Source organism: Motacilla alba, chromosome 13 (assembly GCF_015832195.1).
Source record: "Motacilla alba alba isolate MOTALB_02 chromosome 13, Motacilla_alba_V1.0_pri, whole genome shotgun sequence".
Lineage (NCBI taxonomy): Eukaryota > Metazoa > Chordata > Aves > Passeriformes > Motacillidae > Motacilla > Motacilla alba.
This window is the reverse complement of record NC_052028.1, coordinates 7,961,194-7,988,736: the sequence shown is the minus strand read 5'-3', so window position 1 is coordinate 7,988,736 and position 27,543 is coordinate 7,961,194. Positions and strand designations below refer to the sequence as shown.

Genomic DNA, 27,543 nt, shown 5'->3' with positions numbered 1-27,543 from the left:
CACTCCTTTCATTTCATCTACAGACATGCAGGCAGCTTTTAGCCAGTCAAGATGTTGCAGAACATTGGCTTTCCATCATCCTTGACCTGCTACTTCACACTCCTGCCAGCCAGCACAGACTCCACCTGAACTGAGCCATACAGAGGGTGACTCCAGTGGGGCACAAGACCTGAAAATCCCACTGCAGCTTCATGTGTAAGTCAGCTCTAAGAAAAGCCTGTCCAAGTCTTCAGCAGAGATTATGTCCTTGTGTGGCAAACAACAACAATCACTACTTACTCATGGTCCTTTTATCAGTTTGGTAGCAACAAACTATAAACCCTCCACTGTCCTTCCACTCCAGCACATCAGCAGGCATTGTCAATCAGAATCAGCTGAAATGAATGACATTTCACATGTATTGATGAGATGTATTTCACATGTATTAATCTCATTTATTTCACACCAGATTTGTTCCCTGCTCTCCGTGCCCAAAACCAACCTCACAATACCTGGTTTGTGCTTAGGAATGTCTGTGTCTGCAACTCAAAGCCCTTCTCCCTTTTCTAACTGCTGACAGCGGGTCTGTGCCCAGCCCAGGCCTGTGCCAAACAGCTCCGAGTTTGCATTGCAATCAGCTGGTCAAGGGATCTTTATTTCTGTTTTATCTTCCTCGCAATGTGTGCCACAGTCTAGAGACAGAAGATGGGCAGAAGGAGCTCTGCATCCCAATCAGGGCTGACACACAGTGCCTGTGTGCAGGGAATCCTGAGCACGGGAAGCAGGAAATGCTAAGTGTGATTAACCTTCCCTTTCCCTACCCCGCAGCCTCCACAGAGGCAGATTTGTACATTCTTAATTTTAATTAATAAAATCAATATGCATGCACTCACACATGTACCACTGCAAATTAGCTTTCAAGGAAAAAGAAAAATCTGTGACACTCTTCCCCACAAATGGACTCTTGGAAAATATTTTCACTGGCTCATATTTCTCTGAACTTAGGAGACCTCCCAAGATATTTGGCTGAAATATTCAAGTTCAGCATGGACAGCTCCATTCCAGATTTATGTTTAGTAAATGTTTGAATGTTTTAAAAGCTAAAACCAAAAGATCTCAAGATGACATTACAGGGCAGCATTTAAGCAAAAAACACAGTTTTTCTTAGATTTTTTTTTTCTTCTTTTTTTCTTTCTTTTTTTTATTTTATTTTTTGCCATTGCTGTGAGCATTCTGTGGGAAGGGTATTTGTCCATAGCATAATAATATTTAATAAACCATAATGTCACTAATTTGCCTAGGCTTTTAATGAGGCTGGTCTGAAAAGCTCTACTCCTTTCTTCCTGCATTTTCTTAATGAAATGAACTTTGTTCTCATCCCTTTGTCTTTGCTGGGGTCTGCTGTTCTGCTGTTCTTGAGCTTTTCAGCCTATTTGATAAGCTGCAATAGAGACACTGCCAGATGAAATGTATGCTGTATTATCACCTCCAATTAAGCAGCTGGGCTAAGTGACCTCACCAGGGAGCAGGAGTCTCTTCTGATCACTCAACCCAGTGTTACTACTCCCTTCTGCTTTAAATTTTCATTTCTTGGGCTGTAGCAGGCCGTTATAGGGACTTTATATGAGACAGAAATGCTGCCATTGGTTATCCCAGCCACGCTGAGGAAAGCCATGCCTTGTCACAGCTGCTTCTCCAGGGAATGCAGGGAACCAGAACACCCCAGTGCCCCCCAGGTACAGACACCCAGAGGAGCCTGCTCCAGACAGACACCATGTCACGGTGCTTTCCCTGGGAAGAAGAAGGGCAGCCAAAGTGTAGCATCAAAGACAAGTAACACACCATGATTGAGTGTCTAAATCCTATGCTGACCGCAAATAATTCATCCAGCTGGGTAGCCAGAGGTGAGGTGCTGTGGGACCCACGCTCAGCTCTGGGTCTGCCTCTTGCTGAGAGGAAGGAACCTCTCAGCAAATCTTTTATAGTGACCTGAGCATCAGGAACCTTCACCTGCAGCAAGACAGAGTGTATCTTAGCTGATACCTGAATTGCTTTAAGCTAAGGACTCTCAGGGCCCTGCTGGGTGTGCTCCCACCTGGGGGAGCCCTGAATGCACCTGAGCATTGCTCTCCTGTCCTTGGGGATGGCAGCAGTGTCATCTGATGCCACATCTGATCCCTCTCGCACAGCCTGCAGCTTCCATTCTTTAATATCAACAGGGAGCTTAAATATGCCAGAGATCTTTTTTCTTTTGTAAAATTTATAAAATGCCAGTTGAAGTACCATTCATGTTGAAAAGTTGCCTCTCTCTATCAAGGCCTCTTGGACTAAACACAACAATATAACAAACATTGGCCATTAATAATAGAGAAAAAGTCCCCCCCCGTATTATCATTCATCAGGATGATGTGTTATTAGTTTACAGATATATATTTTTTAGCTGAAGATGTTTTTTGGCAGCAATTTGGCCTTCAAAATAATGAACTTTGCTGTATGTAAAGCCTCAGAAAAATAGTGGCTTTGAGAGAGGTTCAACAGTGAATGAATCTGATTTAGAGAGGCATTTCCTTTGCAGTGAAATAGAAAAATAGTGCCATCTTTTGGTCTGAGCAGCTCTGCTCATCATGGCTGAGGGTCAACAGCCCAAAACCACTGGCCACATCAACAGCTGGATTTAGCTCTGGTTATTACTGTCTCTGAAATTCTTATTTTTTCTTAAAACCACAATAAATTCTGGATTTAGTACATATGCAAAGGAAAGAATGTTTACCCTGGAGGTCAGGGCTCCTACTTATTGTCCCTGCTATGCCCAGCTGCATCCATACTTACACCTTATACTCACAGTTTTGCCCTGGCTCTCACTTACCTGAGATTCCAGCTGTAAAGCAAAAGGGCAGATGCCATCAGCCCTCCTTCCTCCATGCAAGGAAACAGCTTTGGGGGATTTAAAACTGCTGATTTCCAACCCTGGTTTGACAAATTGCCAGGATTTAATTCTAGTGCAGGGCTTAAAATCAGGAGAGAGAATTTGAGCCTCAGCTAGTTCTACATTCAATTGTAGACTGATTAAGGATAGTATTAGCTCAATAATCAACTACATAAAAGGGTTACATTCCCCCACAGAACATGCCACACCAGCATATTTTGCATTCCTCTCATAAGGATGAATGTAGCTTTTAATCAGTATTTTTGTCTATACATCACCTTTTCCTCTCTGATCTCACAAATGGGAATTCTCTAATGCTTTTCCTTTTATTCTACTAAACTGACTTACTGGAAAAATTTGGTAAATGTTTCATTGTGCTGAGAAAAGGACTCACCTTGCAGCTTTTTCTCCAGAAAAAAAATGAACATTACTCTATACCACTGCCTCTCAAAATGTTATTTTTCTTTCCTAGGGCCAAAGAGAAAACAATATTCTAGTTTTGTTCCAAATATCTGAAGTTATTTGACACAGAAAATATCATCCATGAACCAGGACCCAGACATGTCCTGCAATTAAGATCTCGAGTTATTGACTTTCCATTGACATCAGGAAGTCTATTAAATGCTGCTGTGGGCAATATGTATTTGACATTGTCCAGGTACAAAACACACTGGCAAAGCATCCAAATGAATGACAAAACCCCACAGAGCTGCACAAACCCCCTCAGGCTACCAGAGCAGGACAAGGCTACATCTTGATTAGTCAGCAAAGGCTGCTGATGGCAGGGATGGGGAAAACCTTTGTTCACAGGCAAATGACATCTATTAAAATGCTGCAACATGTCAAACAAATGCATATGTATTGAATTATAGAGGTATACATTTAGATAGAGCTTGAAGACAAAACAGCAAGGACACAAGTCAACAGGTAAAGTCAACAATGGAGTAATTTCAACTGCTGAGCTGGGTAGAGACGTTCACATTCCATGGGGAAAATAGACACATTCCATCACAATTTCACTACCCAAACTTCCCTTTTTTATGCAGGCTTTTATTATGCTGTTTCTTCAGGCATCAAGGTTGGTTTGGCTTTTTGGTCGAGTGTTTTCGTTTTCCTTTTACACTGATAAGCCCATGCAGGGAGTTTCCTCTGACCTTGGAGACATTACGAGTAGCTTAGCAATCATCTTGGATTTTATTCAGGCTTTAAAAGTGAGCAGGAGTGTTTGCACAGACCTCTCTGGGATTCAGAGTCAGCTTCTGAAATGTTTTTCCTATAAAGACTCTAATGACATTGTGCTGGTTTTACTACTGCTACACTAAACCTTCCCACAAGTGACACCAGACTTCTCTGTCTGTTATGACTGTCATCTGCCAGCTCTACCCAATGCCTGATTATCTTGCTTAACTTTCACTTCCCAGCAATTAGCAAAAGCAATATTAAAACTCCTCCCTAGGCATTTGCTTTCTATAGCCAAAAATTTGATGCTTTAAAACCACTGGTAGTTTTTAATAGAACAGCAAACAGAGTAACTAAAATGCAAAAGGAGGGAGAGGAACCCTAGGCTGCAACAATAATTTAACCATTCCAGGTACAGCAATTTTATTTGTTTTTCGAAGAGAATATGTTCCAAATTTACATTTCTTTAAATATCTTTCAGAGGAGGCAGAATTTAAGAACCAAGTACACTGGATTAAATGCAAGACCTGGAATAAAATCACAGAGAACACCCCTGTAAGTTCTACATCAGCTTTGTGCCACAGGATCTTTGTGCTTGACTCACTACACACATGGATTTCAGGAACAAGAGCAAAAAAAGTGTTTCTTCTGGGGTATGAAAAAACTCCCAGATAGAGATTAAATAGTATTCTGTTGCATAGCAAATATTATCAGCCTAAGTGGAAAAGGAGTTTCCTGTGGATCCTGGCCATAAGGCAAGCAAATTCCCCACTGCTCACAACAGATACTGCGGTGTACAAGGATTGCAGCCTCTACCCAGGGCTTCTTCCTCTGGGAGTTTAGGAACCTCAATTCCTATTGGACTGGACATGTCCCTGCCCCTGGGAGGCTGTTGGAACTTGGTGATCTGCAAGGTGCCTTCCAACCCAAACATTCTATATTCCAGTCCTTCCTACAGCTGTTGGATGGGCAAAGTGGCCAGATATGGCACTTTGGTGGAAATTGGTCCCAGCTCCCATGTCCTTTCCCCAGCAGCTAGCAAGTCCAAATGTTAACATTTCTTTTTCACCTTTCAAAGAGGCCACACATTCTTCCACAGCACTTTATATTCACGCTTGCAGCCCTGACACAGTGATGGAGCTCTGCAATTCAGGCCCTGGTGTTCTTCGATCCCTGGCAATACACAAAACGGCAGTGTCGGGCTTAATGCTATTTCCAAGCGCTCAAGCTGCCTGTCACTGGGTTATTGATCTGAAGAATTCAAGCTGGCCACACATCATTTGCCCAGTGAAAAGCCTGGCTGGCTATTGACACTCCTCACACGCAGTCCTGGCAGCCAGCAGTGACGGAGCGGGAACCCCTGCCTGGCACACGGCTGCTCACGGGGCAGAACCGGCCCAAAACCAAAATCAGTGCCAGCACCACAGGCAGATCTGGGTTAACAGGCACCGTGGGGTGTCCCCTGCAGTCACTTTGCTTGTTTGACAGGATTAGATGAAACATATGATGACACCTCCAAGTCATTCGTGTTTGCACTACTTGTGTAAACACCTGGTGCCAAACCACTGGCACAAAAACCATGGCACTGAACTTCTTTGTCTGCCAGTTCAGCCATCTGTGAAATAATAATTCAGATTAAAAGAAAAATTAACCCAGCACATTTCTAGTCCTCTCCACCTTTGCTGGTCAGCAGGGGGTTTTCCAGCAGTGTCACTGCCCCTTGTGGATCGACATGGTGCCACACAGCATTCCCTTCCCATGGAGTAATAAATCCTGCACATAAAACACCCTGTGGAGATTGACACACAGGGACTCTGCTTATGTCAGCAAAGCAAAGCCAGCTCATTACACCAGCTTACCTGTATTTTTAAGTCACTACATTTGTACAAAATTTTCTACTTGGACTCCTTTGTCCCAGTCCCCTTTAGAAACATAATCTTCTCTATAATTCCTCTTACAGTAGCAATGTCCCTGTTAAACTCTTTCCCCAGCAAAGTCCTTGTTATCTCTTCTCTCGCCAGAGCAGTCAGCATCACCAGAGATGATGTCTCCACTTCTGTTCTTGCCTTGAGTTTATCTTTCCCTCGGCTTTCACTGCACCAGGGCCAAAAGGTTGGCAGCACTGCCCAGCTCAGCTTCTGCAGCTGTCTGATCTCCCACAGCACCCCACAGCTCCAGGGCTGTGCTGCACGTTTAACGCCCCATGAGGGCCCAGCTCACACCTTCCAGGGGGACCCTCATGCGTTCAAACAACCCAAGGCACCCAAGAGCAGGTGCCAGTGCTGCCATCCCCCTTCCCAGGGCTCCCATCAGCACAGGAAAACTACCTCTGGCCACAGGTGACGTTTCCATATGGCAGGAAAGGGCACAGGTAGCAGAAGCATCAGCTACTGAATCTCTTGGTTCATATTTTCCCTAGGCTGGAGGAGAAGAGCTGTGATGAAATTGAGTCTTTTTATTTGGTAATTTTCAACTGACCATGTTTCTGCACTTCTGAAAACCCCACCGAAGGCCTGGTTTTTAAACTGTATAATTTCCTGACAATTAAGTTACTTTTAATAACTGCTTTAGTCAGGAAGGTCTCTACAGCATAGCAAAGGTTTTACAGCAAAGTCAGGAGATGGCACCATCCTCCTGTGAGGAGATCTGCAATGGAACAGACTCCTCCAGAGACAAAGCAGCAGGAATCCAACAGCTTCCCTACCTTCTGCTGCTGCTTTCATTTTTAAAACCTTCCTTTGCTGATGAAACGAGGTGCTTGAACACCAGCAGATTTCTCCCACCCATTAGTGGCAGTGTTGTTCAATTAAGCCAGGGCAGAGGTGTGTCCCTGGTAATGGACACCCACAAGGGAGCCCAGGTAAGGTCACAGGCTCACATCACACACCACATTAGCATGTCCTTGGTTACTTATTTGTTTTTCTTGATGTGAAACATCTCATTGAAAAAAAACATACAGCCTTGTTTAGAAGTCACACCTCAATTACATTTAATTACTATTGCTGTAAAATGGATGGTGACTTCTACTAAATTTAATTACTTCCCTCTGCAGACAGTGAAGGCCAATGGCCAAGGTATCTGCCAGGTTGGTTGATAAGAGGCACAATCAGGGCAGCCACGTGATGATGCTGGTGAGGGGAAGAAGCCATGGGAGATCACAACCTGTGCAGGGAGCACAAAGCCTGCCCAGGCACCATAGCACAAATCTGCAGAGGCAAGAAGATTTCTCAACATCCCACCATGAGATAGCTGGGAAACCAACAGCAAATCCACCTGAACACCACCCATGAGGAGCCGGGGGTGCTGCTGCTCCCCAAAACCTATGAAACCTTTTTTTGTCTGCAGGAGCAGCCTGGGAAACCCACACTGGACGGTACCTGCAGAGCACCTCCCATGTAAAGCTCATAAAATTCATCTTATTCTACCCCTCGCCATGGGCAGGGACACCTTCCACTATCTCAGGCTGCTCCAAGCCCCATCCAACCTGGCTTTGGACACTTCCAGAGATGGGGCAGCCACAGCTTCTCTGGGCAATCTGTGCCACACCACCCCCACAGGCAAGAATTCCTTCCTAATACCAGGTCCTTCATCACTCCTTTGGTCCTCTGAGCAGAAGCCTACCCTGCGACCTTCCCCTCCACCAGCTTCACTACCAACACTGAAAATAAAATGAGAGACAGGAGAGGAGCCGTCACATTGCAGCCAAGCATTAATGCTGTATTTACCCAAAATACAATACACTGAGGTGAAGACAAGGTGTGCTCACAATGCTGGGCAAACAGGTCATGGAAGCCTCCATCAACCCCTGACATGCTGGAAGAGTTTTTCCTAAGTAAAACCCTGTCACCCTCCTGCAAGGGGCCTCTCCCTCTGGAACCATGAGTTTTGCTATGTAGTAGCATTCTGCTGAGCAGCCCACTGGAGTTCTGCTGCTCCAAACACACTGTCCCCAGGATTATCACCCTGTGGAGTTGTTCAAGCCAAGTTCATGTTTATATTAATGAGTTTGAATTTATAATAAACTTGATGGTGCCTAACTGATAGATATAAAAATGAGCCAGTTATGTAACACTCTGCTCTGATCCTAAAACAGATGTTTGAGGATATAAAATTATGTTGTGAGCTTTGAAATTGCACATACAATTACAACCTTCATCTTTATTGCTCCTCCTAAGTGTTAAATGCAACTATATCTACATTGGAACTTCACTTACTGCCACACTTCTCCCTCTCTCCCAAACCAAGACTGGCTTGCAGCACTGTGACACCAGTAATTATTCTCCTCCTCTGACAAATTCAGGGGAATGAACAGAAATCTTTGTGGAGCCCATTTAACATTCATCTTGGATGAACAACTTGGTTCTTCCTTCATTTCCAGGAGTGTTGGCTCTCTCAGACACGTAAAAGTCTTCAGGGCAGTACCTTGGGGAAAGACATTGTGCTTTTCTGTTGATGGGCTGTGGGAATTCAGGAGCCAGCAGCTCAGTGCTGACAAGAGCCAGGGGCAGGTTAAATCAATGTGGGTCTTCATTTCCTCATTTCCTTCACTTTTCTTTTTATAGTTTGTGTTTTCAAGGTTTTTGTAGCAACAAGAGCTGCTTTACACATTACCCCCCCTCTCCCGCATCAAATGTCATCAGTTCATGTCATCACGTGCCTCCAGGACCTGGATATTCAGGAAAGATAAAAATACTGGAAACTCTGGGTGAAACCACAAGAGCTGATGCCACAGCCTGAAAGCACATAGCACAAACACCACAGACTTGAAGTGCTCCTCCTGAATTAGGGTTGGATGAGGAGAAATGCATTTACTTCATCCTCAAAAGTGCAGGAATTCAACCCAGAGGGAAGAATGGTGCAGGGACAGGTTTTAGTCCTCCTGGTGCTCAAACATGATCTGTCCAGAATACTTTACCCTCTTAATAAATGATGAGTGGCTGAAAGCACTGACTGACCCTGCCTGCAGAGCCCTCCTGGCAAGTCCTCAGGTGGTGGGGGCACCTCAGGCTGTGACCCTGCTGCTGCCAGTGCAGTTCTTGCCTTCTTCCTTATGGCAAAAAGAAAGCATGATTCCAGCAGGCAGCACCTGCTGGGCAAGAAACCTTCTGTGGAGGAAGAGAGAATTCATCTCTCTTTTCATATTTACTTTGGAGGGACAATTCTCAACTTCTCCATGAACAAATAACACACAGCACTACTACAGTCTGAAAAGCAATTGTTAACTCTTCCCAATAAAATCAGATTGATACTGACATTCCAGCAGAAAATCAGAAAAAGCCTTGGCAGAGTGCCCCCAGGGAAAACACTCAAGTTTAGATCAGCAGCTATTTGATGCACTGAGTGCAGCTTTAGAAGCTCTTGAGCACTGGGAATGTGAAGCTCTGTCAAAGCAAAAAGCTTCCACCACTCCAGCAGTGCCAGCTCTAACCCAAATGCTTGGACATGGAGTGTGAGGATGGGAAGTGATGCTGCACATCCTGCACTGGGTTTCCACCACCTGGAAAGAGAAGGTGAAAGAGAAGCCCAAAATCCAAGTAACTCATTAAGGGGATTGCTCACTAATGACACTGCTTCTCCTCCATTTGATTTTACACAAGGAATTGCTGGCTGCAGTCAGGCCATTCTGGCACTGCACCTCCCAACACAATCTGAGAGCTGCTTGCTGCCTTCCCACGCTGTCCCACCAGCTGCTGATGCTTCTGCCACAGGAAGAAATGCTTCACAGCCCCCCTCCAGCACAGTGGATAGAGAGCAGTGGAGGAAAGGACACGGCTTCCCCAAGGCAGGATAACTATCGTGGATGGAAAGGGATCACCCAGGCACATGAGGGAGAATTCAGGACCAGGTTCCAGACAGCCTTGGAAAGTCCTAAATGCAAAGTGACCTGCTAAGACCCAGGTCCTCCTGCACCCCGTGGCACCACATTGTCCCTGCAGACATTGCCACGGGGTCCGGGGCAGCCCACGGCTGGAGAGCAGCAAGTGAAGCCCAGAATGTCCCCAGTGCCACCTGTGCCACCTAGCAGGGCGCTGGGTACTGGCTGAGCATGGCAGCGACAGCGTGCACAGCCCCTGCAAAGCTGCACAAAACCAGAGGCAATGCTGGCCTCTTGTGGCAGCTCTGGTCCTTTTCCCTTCTTTAAAAAGAACGGAGGTTTTCAGAAGGAGGTTTTTATTTCAAAAATAAAAAAGGAAATTAAAAGCCTTACCACCTTCCAGAAACTGCTGGGATTCAAAGATTCCCGGGAACAAAGCCAGGCTGGTTTTGAGCAGGGTTCTGAGAGCAAGGGGGGGCTGGACAGGGCTGTGATCAGCCTGGCTGGTGGAAGGCATCCTCACACAGGGCAGAGGGTTGGAACTGGGTGAGGGTTAAGGACCCTTCTGACCCAAACAGCTCTGTGATTCCACGATCCTGTGATTCTAAAACTGAAAATTCCCACTGGAGTGAGTAAAATGGTGAGGATAAAACTCAACTCTTATCCAAGCAGCAGAGGTGCAGCCACATCCCCACGTACAGCACAGGGAAAGGGGCTGCACAGGGACAAGGGAGGAAAATACCATATGCACTGGGGGAGCAAAGGACAAGAAGCTGCAGATTCTGCTTGCCAGCAGAGAACCCATTACATAAGTGTCCTGTCCCTGAAAAAAAAAATTCTCCTTTCCCATAAAGTTCCCTTACAGCTTAGCTTTTGTATTCTCAGTACACCAAAGGAGGGAAAATGCAGTCAGCAGTGGCCCTGCCAGCCAGGAGACCCAGCACAGCTCCTGCTCCCCTTGCCCATCCCACCCTCAGCACCACCCTGGGGTGCTGGGGGGCCACAGGCCCTCTGCAAAAATAAGGGCAGGGAAAAGAAGTGTTTTAGTATTCCCAACAGGGTGGTTCCACGCTCAGGGCCAGCACACAGCTCCAGCTGTAGGTGTTGCACAGGCTGTGGGTCTGGGAGGCACCACAAGCCTCCCAAGGCTCTCTCTGAGTTGATCCTGAGGCAGCAGCCACAGGACCCGGGGAAAGATCAGAGAACTGATGGCTTGGGTGGGAAGGGACCTTTCAAAGTCATCTAGTCCAGCCCCACCACTCCTGCCATGGGCCCTTCCACTGTCCCAGGCTGCTCCAAGCCCTGTCCAATCTTGCCTTAAGCAGTGCCAGGGATGGGGCAGCCACAGCTGCTCTGGGCACCCTGTGCCAGGGCCTCCCCACCCTCACAGCAAGAATTACTTCCTAAAATTGAAACCAATCCTGCCCTCCTCCAGATTAAAGCCACTGCCCCTTGTCCACAGTCCCTCTCCAGCTCTCTTGCAGCCTTTTTAAACACTGCAAGGGGCTCTAAGGTCTCCACAGATCCTTCTCTTCTTCAGTCTGAATTAACTCCACCTGTCTGAGCCCATTTTCACAGAAAAGCTGCTCCAGTCCTCTGAACATCACAGGTCTGTATTGTCCTCACTGTGAAGACACAGCAAAATCACTCAGGGGTGGCTCCTCTTTGATCCCAGGGTAAGCATCACTCCCACCAGGCTCTTCCCAGCCCTGTACCACCTCAGTTCCATCCTCCACTGGCTGCCAGAAAACAACTGCTGAAAACAATTAATACATGTTGATTGTTTATTGATTCCAACATATTAATAGATTGGATAATAAACAGTACTTTTAAACATTCTCTTAACCAAAAATATAACAAATATTTACAATCACTCAGTAAAAATACAAAAAGCATACAGAGGCACTGTCTTTCTAAAAGACATAAGTGTAAGAGGTATCAAAAAATAGGAGACAAACATTGCTTGTTACAGAATACTTTACAATCACTGACTTGTGCAGTACAATTGCTATTGGAATATCATTACATCTGTGCAGTTTTGCCAATATGCTCACATATTTAGAATTTAATTAATACCAAGCTAAACTGCATTCCAGGTATATCAGAAATAAAACAATAAAAAGCACAACAGAAGCAAAAGCTGGGTTGGGAATTCAAGATAGATTACCCTCTATACAAGCATTCTAAAATATAATGTGTAAAGCTTTTCTAAAGAGAGAGTATCCCTTTTTTCTTTTCTTTTTGCAAAGGCAGTGGTAAGTTTATCCTTCAAAAAGTTTGATGTTTTATAAAAACTTAAATAACAGGGTTGTATTTCCACTGTTACCTGCAGGAAAATTACTCAGGACATGATGAAAGAGGTTTTGGAACATACCTGATGCACCACAGGCCCCTGTGCAAGTGGCATCACTGGGACATTCAGCCCCTGGGGACACCCTCTGCCTCTGGCAGGTGCAGACAGCCCTGAGTGCACCCCATCCCAAGCAATGGGCTCTGACCCCCTTCCAGTGAAGCATCACTCACCTGGCATCACAGGACCTGCTGAGCTGCAAGGGACCCATCAGGCTCACCAAGTCTGGCTCCTGGCCCTGCACAGCACCATCCCCAACAACCCCACCCTGTGGCTGAGAGCCTTGTCCAAATACTTCTTGAGCTCTGCCAGGCTGCTGCTGTGACCACTTCCCTGAGGAGCTGTTCTGGGTGAAATACCTTCTCCTAATACCCAACCTAAACCTCCCCTGACAGAGCTTCAGGCCATTCCCTTGTGACCTGTCACTGGTCTTGAGAGTGGAGAGATCAGTGCTGCCCCTCAGGAGGGTGTTGTAGGTTCCCATAAGGTCTCTCTCCCCTCAGTCTCCTTTTCTCCAGGCTGAACAGACCAAGTGCCCTCAGCCACTCCTCATAAGGTTTTCCCCCTGCTCCAGACTCTTCCCCATCCTCGTGGCCTCCTTGGGATGCTCTCTAATAGCTTAATGTCTTTTTCATATCATGGTGCCCAAAAATCACACACAGGACTCAAGGTGAGGCCACACCCACAAACCTGAGTAAAGGCAAAAGGAAAGAGCCAGGAAAGCCCCACACTGCCCATTGTTGGCAAACTCACAATTTGTCCACACTGCAAAAACGTGAACTGCAACCATCCACAGCCATTGTATTTCCATTCTTTCGTGTACTTGGGAGATGAACCTGATGCCAAGAGGCTCAGTGATCTCATCTTCCCCTTTCTGCAACTGGAGAGGCCAATTCAATTTTACCAAACTATATTGCTTTCTCAGGAATTATTTGGAAGTTTGATATTTATAACAGAACATTGTGTGCTTAAATCAGAGAAATCTGAAATGCATCTTTCAGCAACAAGACTGAAGCAAACAACGAGCAGCAAGCGAGCAAACCCAGGTATGGCAGTGGAAGAACATGACATGAGGCACCTTAACTGTTTATGAACATCAGAGCCCGAGCTAGAAGAACCTAGCAGAGGTACTGAGTCAGGGATCTGTGGTCCACAAGACATCACTTCAACAAAGCAGTGTACAAGAGGTACTAACCACCATATTGCTTCTGTCTGAATTACCAAAAAAAGGGATAATGTCTCTTCAAACCCACACCAGACACTCCACATTTGGCTATTGGCCCCAATCAATGTGATCGGTTGAGTTAAAAACAAACAAACAAACAGAAACCCCAGCAAGGAGCAGCAGAGAAGCCACACTGTGAGAGGCAGGAGTAGCAGGAGTAGCTCATCTGTCCATCATTTATGTACACCAGCTGTGTTGGCTATTAGGAAAACATTGTTAGTAAGACTTTCACTCATTCCAGAACTTTTCAGTGTCTGCCAAGCCCTGTGGAACAGACGATGCTGTTCGTGTGCAAACACCATCAAACACGTTTGGATGGGTGACTAATTCAGCTGCTCTTGCTGACTGCCAGGAGACCCCGACCCTGCCCCCCACAGGGGCTTCCCTGCATCCTCCAAGGCAGCACTACTGGGTTTTGGGGTAAAAGGAAACCACTTTAGTAACTCCCATGCCCTATATTTTATTCAACAGGCTGAAATAAGCTGCAGCTCCCCCCCAGGGCCAAGGAACCGTAAGGTTTCATTCACCTGGCACAACACAGATGCTTCCTGATGGAACACAAAGCCTGTTGTTTCCATGTAGAAGTTAACAAGCAACTACAGGTGACAACGGGATGGCAGGACCTGGATTTACATCCCACAGGGATATCAGTTCAAGAGTTCTATTACCAATATTGCATGTGCTGAAAACACTCACGCTGTCCTGCATTGCTTTGACACATTAATCTTTAGTCATTAAGGCCTGTGCAGCTTCATTATAAGCATTAAGGCCTTGAGAAAGCAAAATGCATGTATTATACCGTACTCAAGTGGATTTTAATGTATTTTTTCAACCATTTGCTTCTCTGATACTTGTGCCAAAAATTCATACAGCCAACCAGCGAGTTATAAATTAGGCATGCTCTTCCTCAGCATCACTGCTCATTTACACCTTCCCAATTCCAATGGTGACAGGCACATTCCAGGCAATGCTGGACCTGGAACTGCTCTGAAGGCAGACGCAGGCTGGGCCATTCTCATCCACCTGGCTGCATCACCCCCTAGCTACTATGGAGAAAGCACATCAAAGGCTTTGGGTTGTTTTTGGTACTTGTGGCATTTTCCAAAAATGCTGCGTTCACCTTGCACCCCTGCACACATATAGATAAAAAAAAAAAACAAACTCTTAAAGCTCTCCACAACTATGGATATAGAAATCAGTTTTGAGGCACTGTAAAAATGACAAACATCATCTTTCTAGCTTAGGCTGTAAACATCACAACAAAGATTTACAATTAAATGTTTAAATACATATTCACACATTCATGTCTGATTTTAACACTAGAATGGGGTGTCATGTATGGAAGGAAGGAAGGGAAGAAGGAAAGGAAGAAGGAAGAAAGGAAAGGAGGAGAAAGAAAAGAACCTGCAGGCATTTCCAGTTCTACCCCTCTGCACTCTGGCTGGCTAAAAGGAAAATCAAAGAAGCAATTCTTTTGACCATAATCAAACTAGAAGATCACGGGTTAATACTGGCTGGCTGTAAGCCAAAATTCTCATTGACATCAACAACACCAGGATTTTTAGTTAGGATTTTTTTAAAAAATAGTTTGAGATTATCTGTATTTTCCAGATAAACACAACAGGGTTTTTTAACCCATCATAAAATGCATTATGCTCTTCTATAAGCACTGTGTCATTTATTATTCAGTTTCACAAATTTTATTGTGAAATGTAGGTGATTTCTAATTCTTTCATTATTTTTTTCAAAGATAACCTTTGCACCTAAACCCTGTGCAACTCTGGGAAAAGGCCAGGACACGTGAGATGATCTTAAAAACCACAACACACAGCTGGAGTTTTGAGTTTTAGAACATGCTTTGCATGTTGAACTCTGCAAGGCAAAACCTGGTTAAAACTCTTTTGGGAAAGCTTCAGATCTCCCCAAATGCTCCCCCCTTAAGCTACAGCTTCCACATTTCAGGCATTCCTTAACAGGGGAGGAGAGCATCAACTGTTGCCTTAGTTGGCTGACAGCTAAAACAATCTCTAAAATCCTTGGACAGGTTTCTGCTGTGTCCATGTGGGAGGGGAGCAGCAGGAGTGCTGCCTTGACAGACACTGCTCTGCAGGGCATTGGACTCTATTCATATTAAATCTAAACCCACTCTAAAATCTATAAATTTCTGCACCCGTTTCTACTTTTCTGAGTTTATTTGGAGAGCACAACAGTTGATGTGTAGCTAATTTACTGTCACATTGACTAAACATTTATATTAGCCAACCAGAGCACTCCCAACGCACGTAAAGGAAACTCCCATTTAAAAATATTAAATTAATAAATTATTTTCAGATATTTCAGCAACATCCTTTGCTTTTGCTGACATTTTGATATAATTTTTTTGAAGTTCATAAAATAACACTCTCAGACTTCTAACGGTCATGTAGAAATAACAACAATGGAAACTACCAAAGGATTATATGGTATCATACAGAAAAATGCTCCCAAGTTTCAAGTGGTGGTGGCAACTGGTCCTCCCCAATGCACGAAGCTTGGTCCATCTCTGGGTACCCATGTTGGTACCAGGCAGTCAGCACATTCCTTGAACAGAATTTTCTATTTCATGTGTAGAAATAGCTTATGTGGTGGTGGCAGAGTGAAGGAAGGTGTGAAGAGGTGATCCAACCCGTTCCATCTCATCTGGGACACAGGCAAGGTCTGAGGTCAGTAGCAGCAAGTTGTCAGCAGTCCTAACAGAACCATGAGACCTTCTCCCACATCCTTTGTGTTGTGAGTGGTTCATATAAATAGCCCAAGGGTTAAACTGCTGATACTTGTTCATCTTCTGCAAAACAAGACAAAGAAATAAGCAGTTACTCCACCAGTCCCCACCTCGGGCACTCAGGGCACAGACCAGCACCCAGCGAGGTGATAACAGTGAGTCTATGACAGCCTCAGCCCTTCAGCAGCAGCATGTTTTCACTGTCTTTATCATTGATCACTACACACTCCATATCACCATTTAGCAGATCCTCAGGCAATCACAGAATGGTTTGGGTTGGAAGGGACCTTGTAAAGCATCTCATTCCAACTCCATGCCATAGGCAGGGACACCATCCAGGTAGCTCTAAGCCCCATCCAGCCTGGACTTGGGCACTTCCAGGGATGGGGCAGCCACAGCTTCTGCACTCTGAGGTATGATGGTCATACGATAAAGACATATTGCAAAACAGAAAATCCTGGATCCTCCAAAAATGATCAGCATGCAGCTCCCAGTATGCCAAAAGCTATGGATTTGGGAAAAAAGCCAGCAAATTTCCATGCAGTGAGCATTTTATCCCAAATAAAATTAACCAAGCACTTCAAAAATAGTAAAATAGGTGCCTCTAAAAGTGTACAGTTAAATTTAGCTTAGAAAAAATTTGGTTTAAAATGTTTGAAGCAATGACTTCCTTATTTTTACATCAAAAGCACACCAGAATTAATGCCAGGCAATTTTATGTTTACTATAAGTTTGAACTGCAGTACTAATACATATGTTAACTACTGCTTACACATTTTAAAGGGCCAAGATATAATCATTTTGCATCAGAAATTGTTCTAATCTAAATACAGGCTCATTTTAAATCAGACTGGAATGGAAAGAAATGATCACAACCCTCTAATAAAAAGAGTTCACCAGCAAAAGTTACAGAAGATCACATCGGTGCACAGAAATTAAAAGCAAATCAGCAGATAAACAATTAAGTAGAAATTCTCCTGACCTGAAGTTAGCTTTGACACAACATAAGAGCAGTCTTTATTGGAAAATCCTCTCCCATTTTGGTCACCCTACAAATGCCATGCTTGGCAGCACTGGCTGTTGCTTCAAACAAGATCATGAAAAATGAACTGGAAGAGACACTGTCAGGCCAAGTTAGGCACAGAACACAGCTTTCAACAAATGCACTCACCAGAAGAACAGAAGTTCACTATTATTCTGTTCAATATTTTGAAACTCAATCCCCAAAAAGAAGAGGCATCAGGCAGCTCAATGCCAGCACACCTGAACACAAATCAAATAAGTTCACTCCACCAAATCCAAATCATTGATTTTAGACCATCACCCTGATGCCAGCCAAACCACTGGGACATCAGTTAATCAGCCCAGGGAGGCTAGAGTTTTTCCATATGTAGCCTGTCAGTGTCCCATCATTGTTTAGGAGGGGACTGATTTTAAAGAAAAAAAAACCAAAAAAACAAAACAAAAAAATCTACATGCTCTTAAGTGTCTCAGCTGTACTTTAGGAGATCTTATATTCACATTTTTGTGTATTTATTTATTTAAATACTTTGAGTTTGTTTGGTGCCAACATGCTTTTTCTAAGGGGAAGGCATTGTTCTTTGCTTTAAAGGTGTATGTACATGCACACAGCTATGCATGACACACACAGCCACGCATGTGCACACAGCCACACCAACACAACTGTGTATTTAGAGATTAACCCGCTTTTAATCTCCAAGGGTGAGCCAAGAGAAAGCCCAGACCACTGCTGTGAAGTGCACCCTGCAGAGCCCCGCTCCCGAGCCAGGTGTTCACCTACCATCCTCTTCACTATCTGCGCCAGGCAACTCTGCTACCCTGGGGCTGGACGGCTGCCGGCCGTGCCACGGGGGCGTCCTCGAGGAGACACAGGCCACCACGTCGCTACCCAGAGCAGCTGGTGGAAGTCTAGAGAGGTCACTGTGCAGCATCTTTGACCTCTGCACTGCCACACTATAGTCTGGAGGTTTGAGGTGTGGGTGGTGGGGCGATCCTTCTTTAATGTCCGCTAAAGAAATCCCCATATATCCCGGAGGGGTGGGCGGTGGCTCCCTATACCTATCGTCCTTCTTAGGTGAGGTGACACAGTACACTGGGCACAAGAAATAAGCAATGGAAATGTTAAAGAAGAAAAAGAAAGGAAACAAAACGTTAAAAAATCATGAAATGTTACAATGGCAAAACAGAAACTGATAACAAAATGCAAATGCAGAAACACTGGTTATAACGACAGCAGCAGGTATTTATGCCTTCATTTCTATTTTCTATTTATTTTAAGAAGTCAGAGTAACAAGAGAATCCATGAACTCCTTAGGTGAGATGTCAATTGAGTGGAAAGAGGACTCTAAGCTTGTCTGCGTTCAGACTGCAATTAACACCTCTCATTACAGTCCCTGCTCCTGTGGCCCTGCTGCACCAGGGGATGCTCTGGAGCTCTCCAGCAGGATGGAGAGGCAGCACAGCCAAGTCTGCTGCCACTGTTACAGGCTGGGAAACTGAAACAGAAGGAATTAAGGCAACCAGCCCAGAGCTACTTCATGCAGCATGCTGGTGTTTGACAGCAAGAGCTGCTGGTTGACTTCCAATACCCATTTCATCACCCAAAAGAGGTCAGTTGCTTAACACAAATTCATTACAATAAAACATCACCATATCAACTGATGTGTATAAAGACATGAAACCATCCAGCTATGCTATAAGAAGAAAAAAAATAGCATTGCCTAAAGTTGATCCTATAAGGCAGACTGTGTACTGAGCCTGCATTAATTATTTTACATTTTCACAGAGTGAATAATGGCTTATCACACCCATACTTTTGATTTCTTACTTTTTTCCCTTGGTTTTTATTTTGTTTTCTTTTTCACCCTTATGTTAAACTATGTTCTCTGTTTACAAGTGAGAAAAAAACCAGGAAAAGTTATTGGAACAGCCTTTGGAAGGGCTGCATTACACCTTGTGCAGTCATGACTACAGTCAGTATTATACATTTGCAATGTCCATGCCTCATAATTCATCTTCTCCCTTCCTGCCCTGTTCATCAGTAGTTCAAGTCACAGAGGCTCTCAACCCAAAATGTAACTCTTTTAGGTTGCCTCCCCTCCCTCCCACCCCAGGTCTGGGGCTTATGTGCATGTTAAATTGGGCTTTTTTCCATGGACATGTTGCAACAGGAGAATTTCAAAGCCAGGGTAATTTTTTTAATCTCTTAGTTAAGTGAATTTGCATTCTTCCTGTGGATTCATTTTAAACAGTGCATGTTCATTAGTTTCATTTATTTCAGCAAATATAATAGTTTCTTATCTTAGAAGAAAATAAAGGGATAAAAAATAAAAAAGTATTTCTTATTGTGTTGTAGACTTGTGAAATTCCAGGTTTTTGTATCAGGAACACAAGCTGGTTCATACTTGATGGCCTCAGCTCATGCCTGGACTGACAGTAAAACAACCAAAATCAAATTCAGTCAGTCTGGGGTTTAGCAGATACACGTGGATACAGGCAGCAATTTTTACCATTTAATTACAGGATTTATTTTCATTTAACTAGCACTGAATGAGGTCTCTGTGAAAAAGCAGGGGAAGTGAAGAGGATCTGCTCTTCCCTGGAGGGATGGGCAAGGGCTGGGTGCTCACCTCACCTTCAATCTTGGTTGGATTTGCAGGAGGAATGACAAGGGTAGGTATGTTCTCCTTCAAAAGAGAAAGCTTCAGGCTCCCTGGAGCTAACCTTTAGTCTACTGTAGCAATTCAAGAATAATGTGTTCCTTTGTTAAGTTCCAATTCACAGTATTTTACAAACACTGAAATAAAGTGAAGATATCCTGGGCACACTGTGTGATGGTGAGCAGCTAATGGATTTCTGTTTGCAAACCTGTAATTACATCCACCCATATCAGATCTTTCCTGGAGCAGACATATTCATGTCCAGCACTCTGTGAGTGCTCCTCACAGCTACATGGTGCAGAATGGAAAGGGAAATAAAAGGAAGCCAAGTGCTGTCAGCAAAGACAGCGTGTACTGAACAGGGAACCTGCCATCCCCTCACACAGCCCAGACACTCATGAACAGCTCTGAAAGGCTGCAAGGGCAGGGCACAGGCACAGCAATGAGCTGGGAGCAAATTTTCTACAAGGCTCCACCACGATTTCTTTTTCAAAGCCAAGAAGGAGGAACACAATCCAAGACCTCCGCCCTACGTGCAATGTTTATTCAGGCAATTACCTTTGATAACAAACCCCTCCAGCAATCCACTCAGTAATTAAACTACATTTCAGCTGCACCCTTGCCTCACAGTCTTAGAAAGCTTTGCATTCCATGTTTTATCTTGCTACTAACCCAGTTCCTTTAATTCTGGCTACTGAACTCACTAGGATGGGGGAAGAACATCTTGCTTGATAGAACTATGCATATTTCAAAGAACTTTTAAAGTTATTTTCTCCTTTCATAAGTAGCCAAACTGCAGCCGTATAATCAAATAAATGGCATCTTGAAATAGCAAAGACAGGAAAGGAATCTGCTTTGCCCTTGAGCTTTCAGAGCCCAAAGCCCTGTGGATGAAAGGTGCCTCAGCTCCAGAGAGGCAGGTGAGCTCCACAGTACTCTGCAGTCATGCTCTTCCCTCTGGGCTCCTGGGAAGTCTGTATTGTAAGGAGTATGGGATCATTGACTCTTGTCAGAAGAACATCTACAGTGATGAGTATACCTCCAAAATCATTCAAAAAAGCAAAATAGCATACTATAGAAAAGAACTGCCTGACACTTTCCTGAAGAGAGTTTTCCTGCAGACCCATGAAGTGATAGGGAAGTGTACTTGTTTATTACCTTGATATTCCTAATGCAAAAGAAGGTAGCTTGAAAACACACTGTGTAGTGCTCTGATAACAACCACGTGTGAAGCTGAATTCAACATGCCAGGCAGCCCCAGACCTGCTCACCTCATCTCTTAACAACTTAGTACGAAATGAAAAACAGATGTGGCAGCTTCCATGAGCTGTTGGCTTGGCTTACCTATCAGGCCTTTTTCTGTACTCGAAGTAACAGTTTTGTAAGTTGTATCAGCACCTGCTTTAGAGTCCAAAGCCTCCGTCTGCTCCGCCGAGGAGTTCTCCAGCCCCCTCCGCTTAATTGTGCCATAGTTTGTCTCGTAAGTGTCTGACAGGGAGCTGGAGGATGCCCAGCTCTGCCGAGACTGATCGAGCTCCACGCTGGCTTTCGACTGCCTGTTGGCTTTGGAAAAGGCTTCAGAATACAAATAACCCTCCTCAGAGTAACAGTTTGTGGGATCCACTTCAGCTATAGGTCCGTCCAGCTGGGTGTGACGGTAAGTACTGAGCAGATCCCAGCTCTTCTGGTTTGGGATATTCTGGAAATTGTCATGAGAACTACTTGAGCATGAAGTCCAGCTGCCCCGGCCGCTGTCTGCTGCCTCTACCGTGATGTGCTCATGGGAGATCTCCTCGCTGCTCATGGAAGATGTGAATGCCATCCCTCTGATCAGAGCAGGCCTGGTGATGGACCAGCTACATTGGAAAGCGACAAAAATTGGGAAAAAAACACGTGTAAGCTTTTACAACAAGAGCAACATACTCAGAGCCAGCTCTGGGTTTGTATCAGGTGAGCAGCAAGCTCAAGGCACAAGGAGCACTGACAAGAGACAGTTACTCCCAAATCATTATTGCAGCCAGCAGCAAGGAAGTTATTCCCAAGGGAACACCAAGTTTGCAACATGCATTTCCAGGCTGCACCCCAGATCCCTAAGTCTGGCCCACGGAAGCTCTTCTCTACCAATCACAGAAGCAGTGCCTGACAAAAAGCAGAGGAGTAAGTTAACTCTTCCACTTAGTCTTGCTACCACCTTTTCTGTACATTCATAAACTAAAAGAAAAATAAATATATAGAATAAAATCCAACCCCTTCACTGGTGGCAACATTAAGTTGTTCAGACAGAGTGAAAGCAGTTGAATTACAAGAACATCTGGAAATACTGGGCATAAGTAACATTTGTGGAAACAATATGGAGGGACAGATTCTGAAAAGCAAAGTTCAAAATTTCTTTTTTAAAGAAATGTCTGCTGAAAGCTCCAATTTCTCTAAATGCACAATTAAGGGGGGAAAAATAAAGCCAGGTTTGTATGAATTTAGAATACAAGAAGATAGGATTGCTAGACATTATTCAAGTCTCCCAACTATTTTTGGTTGTGTTAACAAATGCATGGGCAGCACAACATTAAAATTCAACACCCTCCCTCAGCAGTTTACTGACATGTTGTGAAATCAAGGAACATTTTTAGGTATGTGCAAACAAGGGGTTTTATTTCCTTCCTTTTCTATTTTGTTAAGTCCAAGGATAAAATCCACTTTCTTCCCAACTTATTGAAATTAAGGAATAAAGGAACAACCACAAAACATGAACTCAGTGTATTATGCCTTCTAGAAAGGGAATTATTTTATTTGCTGAAGCAAATAAAACTTTAAACTTCCATTTTAATCTTATGAAATAACCTGAATTACTCGTTTCTTTCCATCCCTGGAAGTGTTCAAGGCCAGGTTGGATGGGGTTGGAAGCACCCTGATCCCTGCCCAGAGAAGGGGGAGTAGATCAAGATGATCTTTAAGGTCCATCGCAACCCAGAGCATTCTATGATTCCATGTGCTGGAAAAATTAGAAATGTAAGGAGCATCTCTCACTTAGTTGAATCCATGACAGCTGAGGACAGACAGTGCTATCCCCAAGATGTATTAGGAGATATTACATCCTATGGATCAAGGTGCTACATCTAGCAAAAAAAAAGTGTAAAAACTTCCAGTTCAAAGCATCATTTCAGCACAAATTCTCATTGCACTGAAGTAACAAGACCTCTTGTGTGGAAACTGTCAGAAAAACAGTGTCAGAAAGCTGCCAGTCTGCCTAAGCAACAAATGATAATTAGAAAAATCCTTACAAATCCCATTAGAGCACGTTAAGTGACTGGCACTGCTGACTCAGAAAGAATTGATCATATCCTGCTGCTCTTTTGCTGTCTCTCACCATGGCATTAATTTGCTAAGCATCATCCTGGCTTTTAACATGCTTCCAGTCTCCTGCAAGAAATATCCAGCTAAACCCCACCAATGGGAACAAGCTGTTGTCTCCCCAAGTAATACTGTAAGCTTCTTATGGAAACAGGCTCCCACACAGGAGCCAGTGCTCCAGCTTCCAGCAGAAGCTTGATAACCACACTGCAGTGCACAACTGTGTCCTGGCCAAAGCTTCCTTACCCCTTCTGACAGCAGAACACCCCAGCAGAAGCAGCTGCACCTTACCCCGGGCAGGGCTGGCCGTAATCTGTCAGTGCCTGAGGATGCTCCTTCCTCTCTGTCCCGACTGACTCCACCACGATGAGGGACTGGGACAAACTCCTCTCGTCCTGCAGTGCTGCTGACATGGAGTCCACAGAGCAGTTGCTGACGATGCTGGAGCGGGATGAAATCTCGCTGTGACTGGAGTCTGAGAAGTTGTCGGATTTAGTGGAAGGTATGAGGGCATAGCCTAAGTACAGGAGAGGAGAGGAAAATGTCTCCATCAACATACAACAGTGAAGTGCTGACTCACACATTACAGCGAGGATATTCAGGAGAAAACCAACCAAACCCTGTTTGCACACAGTCAGTCCACTGAGGATTTTAGGGTACTAAAGCTTTTAGCATCTATCAGCATCCAGCACTGATTTACTAATGCAAGGCGAGAAACACCAATAACCCACCTGCAACTCCACTACTCTCCAGAGCAGCAGCTTTAACCTACACAACCAGAATCAGTAGCCTACTGCATCACTACTGGGCAGGCAGATCAAGTCTCTCCAATTCTGCAGAGTGCTGACTCCTTCAGTAAAAATGCAGCACACTTCCCACTATCCCTCTGCCATACTGCCAAGCAAAACTCAAAAAAAGACTCTGGCAGTGGAGGAGGAGATGCTGACTAAGGTGAAAGACAGCTATGAGCACTCAGGGATTAGCCATATGATCCATTTCAGCTTTATTATCTGCTCTAAAACTAACAGAGAAGGAAGCAAATGAGGAAGTACAACCTTGGCAGGAGCTGGACCAGACTCCAGTGTTGTGCCCACAGAAGGGGAGCAACTGAAGACCCCCACCAGATTCAGAGCTAAATATGGAATGCTTTTTTTCTCAGCTCAGCTTACCCTCAAATAACTTCTTTCAGACCCAAATAAGGTATACACCCCTATATATCTAACACCTCAGCCAAGCTTTTTTTTTCCTAAATTTCTGCACTTGTGCCTTTTAGTGGGATTGCCACATATTCACATTGATAAGGTGAAGAAGTGAAATGACAAGGCAGTGTAAAAGCCAGTGATACACACAACCGAACACAGAAAATGGATGCCCTTAAATGCATAAACAATACAGAGATGATACAGTATGGCATGTGGAGACACTGACTTACAGCCACTGAGCATAATGCTCATAATTTGAGATTTCACAGCTTAACTCTGATTATTGCTCCAAGATTTTAAGAGCAAATATGAGCAGTAAATATCAATATTATCAAGCTATAGAACTGAACCCAAAATGTACTTAAGAGCAGCCTTTTTAAGACTAAATTTCAGTTTCCTTTCATTCGGCAATAACTAATATTTTATATTCTTTACATTTTTAGGGACTCTTTAAATTGACCCAACTACACTGCAGTAGGAAATGTTCTCACAGTGTTCCAACTATCTGAAGAACAAAGAAGAACTCTTTGTTCTCTTCATTAAAGAAGAACATTAGAGAAGAACTCTTCTCTTCATTAAATAAACTAACACTACCTGAATGGTGAGCCATAAAATAACAGCACATATGTATAACAGACTAAATATAAGTATTTGCTGGGCTGAAAAGGACAGCAGGAGATGTGACCAATGGAATGCACACCAATGCTGGCAGTGAGCATTCCATTGACACCATATCAGGGACTGTTTAATTAGCAAATGTTGCAGAACTTACTGTTTCACTGGTATTTGTAATGCACTAAGGAACTGAACTGACACTGTACCTGTTCCTTGATTCTCTAAACTTCACATTATTGTCTTCACTGCACTGTAAGGGTGATTAGCTATAAAGAACTGACACAAACATCTGGAAGGGAAGCACATCAAACATCTTAAACATGTAAATGGGTAACGCTGAAATAACTCAGATAAACTCAGGATATTGGGCAGAACATGGACATCAGTCTTCCTTCTAAAAATACATTATATAGTCTTCCTCCTTCTTCTAGGCCTTGTGCACAGGCAGTAGGATATGTACACACTGCTGTTGGTACAGATACTTGCTGTACTCAGAGTATCAAAGTCCTTGTCCTTTTGGTTTCCACTGCTTTCTAAGGCTTCAGTGGGCTCTGCTTCCCTTTTTGCAGTAACAGCTGTTCTTTCCCTGGAGAAGCTTCTTTCCCTAAGTCTTCTAAACAGGTTTCCCTTTATTTTTGTGGGTTCATGCTCAGCTTCTGCCTTTCTACTCTCTTTCTCTCTGTCCACCTTTGCACTTCTCTCAGAACTCTCTCCAGCTTGGCAAATCTTCTGAATTTGCTTTTGTAAATAAGCCCCACCTATTCCATAGCTGCGCTGTCCACTGTTCTTGTTGCTGGTTTCACTGGCCAGCGATGAGGAAGAGCCAGAGAGATTCATCTGACTGCAGTTATCCGACCTTTGGATGTTGCCAACTACAATGAAGTAGACACAGACAGATGTTGATAGATGATGAGATAAATACAAAACAAAAATAACATCCTAATTGAAAATCCTTTTTTCTTCAATCCTATTTGTATATCACTTGGGTATAGCTCAAAAGAAAATGAAATCTAAGATCAAGTGGAATGTGTTCATGCCTAAAATTATGTCTTTCAGCTGTCTGTGAAGCACCTAATTTTAGATCAATGAGCTGTTAGCACAACACATACAACAAAGTACAGATCACCTCAATCAAATGAGATCAGTGCTGAAAGCAAGTTGAATTAATGAAACAATCCCCAAGAAACAAAACATTATTTTCAAAGAACCAGCTAAAAGTTAACAAAAATAACATACTTATAAGCAATGCTCAGTGGAGCAAGATTTGGCAACCCAAGTATTTAAGCTTTTTATACATATGCTGTGTTTAAGTAAAATAAGTGGCATTCTCCTAAAGGAAACAGGATCTTGTGAAGGCAGAAGTGGATGGACCAGCCTGATCTCCCACTGAGAGGGGTGAGAAGATGCAGCAGGTCACTGTGCCATGCCATGCCAGGGCGGTGGCTCTGGGCTGTCAGTGAGTCAAAGCAGCAGAAGGGAGGGAGAGAGGCCTTACGCCATCCAACACCAACCACCCGCGCTGGCTACTGAGTGCTGTTAAGAGATTTCAAATCAATTTCCATCCAAGGCTGACTAATGATGAAGTGATGCAGGTCTTTTAAGATGAAGACATCAAAAATAAAGGGATTCTCAGAGCATCATGAGAGACAGGGATGTATACAAAGCCCTGTGCACAAGAACAAAAAATATGAACAGCGACTCAAGGATTTAGATGGATGCACTACTTCTGCAGCAAACTAAACCACCTGTCCTGGAGAACTATGACATCATTCCACCTCCAGCTCTATTGAATCACCTCGTATTCCAACTACCTTGGGCAAGACCAGAAGTTGTCTCAATAGCTACAGCTTCTGTCCAACACTGTCATCTTCAAGAAATCCCCAAGTCTGCAAATCCCATTTATATGAGCGGCCACCTAAATCTGAACTGGCATGATGGCAGGTGTCAGCACTTCAGCTCTGGTGGGAATTCTGCCAAAGGCTCTCAGGCAGTATTTTAAGAAAACAACTGTTCCCTTTTTTTAAATACTAAGTGACTTAAAGGTCCAAAATATACAAATACATTGGAAAATCATATCTATTGACAGAAAGACTCTATTCTGACAGAAAAGATACTATTCTTGACATGAATATTCTAAATTACTATTTCTCTTACATGTCATTACCAACAAATATTCCTGCCACTGCCCACCCTGGCTCAGGCTCCAGTTCCTGGGACTGATGCTGCCACACACTTACCTTTGCGTGGGGAGCCCTGAGGAGAAGCAGGTGGGCTGGAGTGCAAAGAAGATGCCATGGACGTAGTGTCATCTGTTTGTTTCTTACTACTTACTTCCTCAGACAAGCTTAATGACTTCTGTGGAGAGCCTGTACCTATGAAAACAATGGGATCAGTTACTGCATATTCTTCTTCTTTTGAATTACTGATTTCTGTTTAAACTACAAATAAGCACCATGTTGAACA

At 44.0% G+C, this 27,543-nt stretch overlaps 1 protein-coding gene across 13 annotated transcripts in view; it reads right to left on the bottom strand.

Moving 5' to 3' along the window:
* Positions 1-11,669: 11,669 nt before the first annotated feature.
* Positions 11,670-27,543, bottom strand: part of RAPGEF6 (Rap guanine nucleotide exchange factor 6) — a 123,570-nt gene continuing 107,696 nt past the window's right edge. For 6 of the 13 annotated variants that reach the window (XM_038149959.1, XM_038149962.1, XM_038149961.1 and 3 more), the window contains 6 exons: positions 27,318-27,452; positions 25,839-25,952; positions 23,555-23,780; positions 21,260-21,771; positions 18,037-18,348; positions 11,670-16,298 (listed from right to left, as the gene is read on the bottom strand). In XM_038149959.1, coding sequence (XP_038005887.1) covers positions 16,273-16,298; positions 18,037-18,348; positions 21,260-21,771; positions 23,555-23,780; positions 25,839-25,952; positions 27,318-27,452 — 1,325 coding nt within the window. In that variant the 3' untranslated portion in view covers positions 11,670-16,272. The remainder of the gene's footprint in view (positions 16,299-18,036; positions 18,349-21,259; positions 21,772-23,554; positions 23,781-25,838; positions 25,953-27,317; positions 27,453-27,543) is intronic. The other 7 variants (XM_038149966.1, XM_038149965.1, XM_038149967.1 and 4 more) reach the window with 4 other exon arrangements.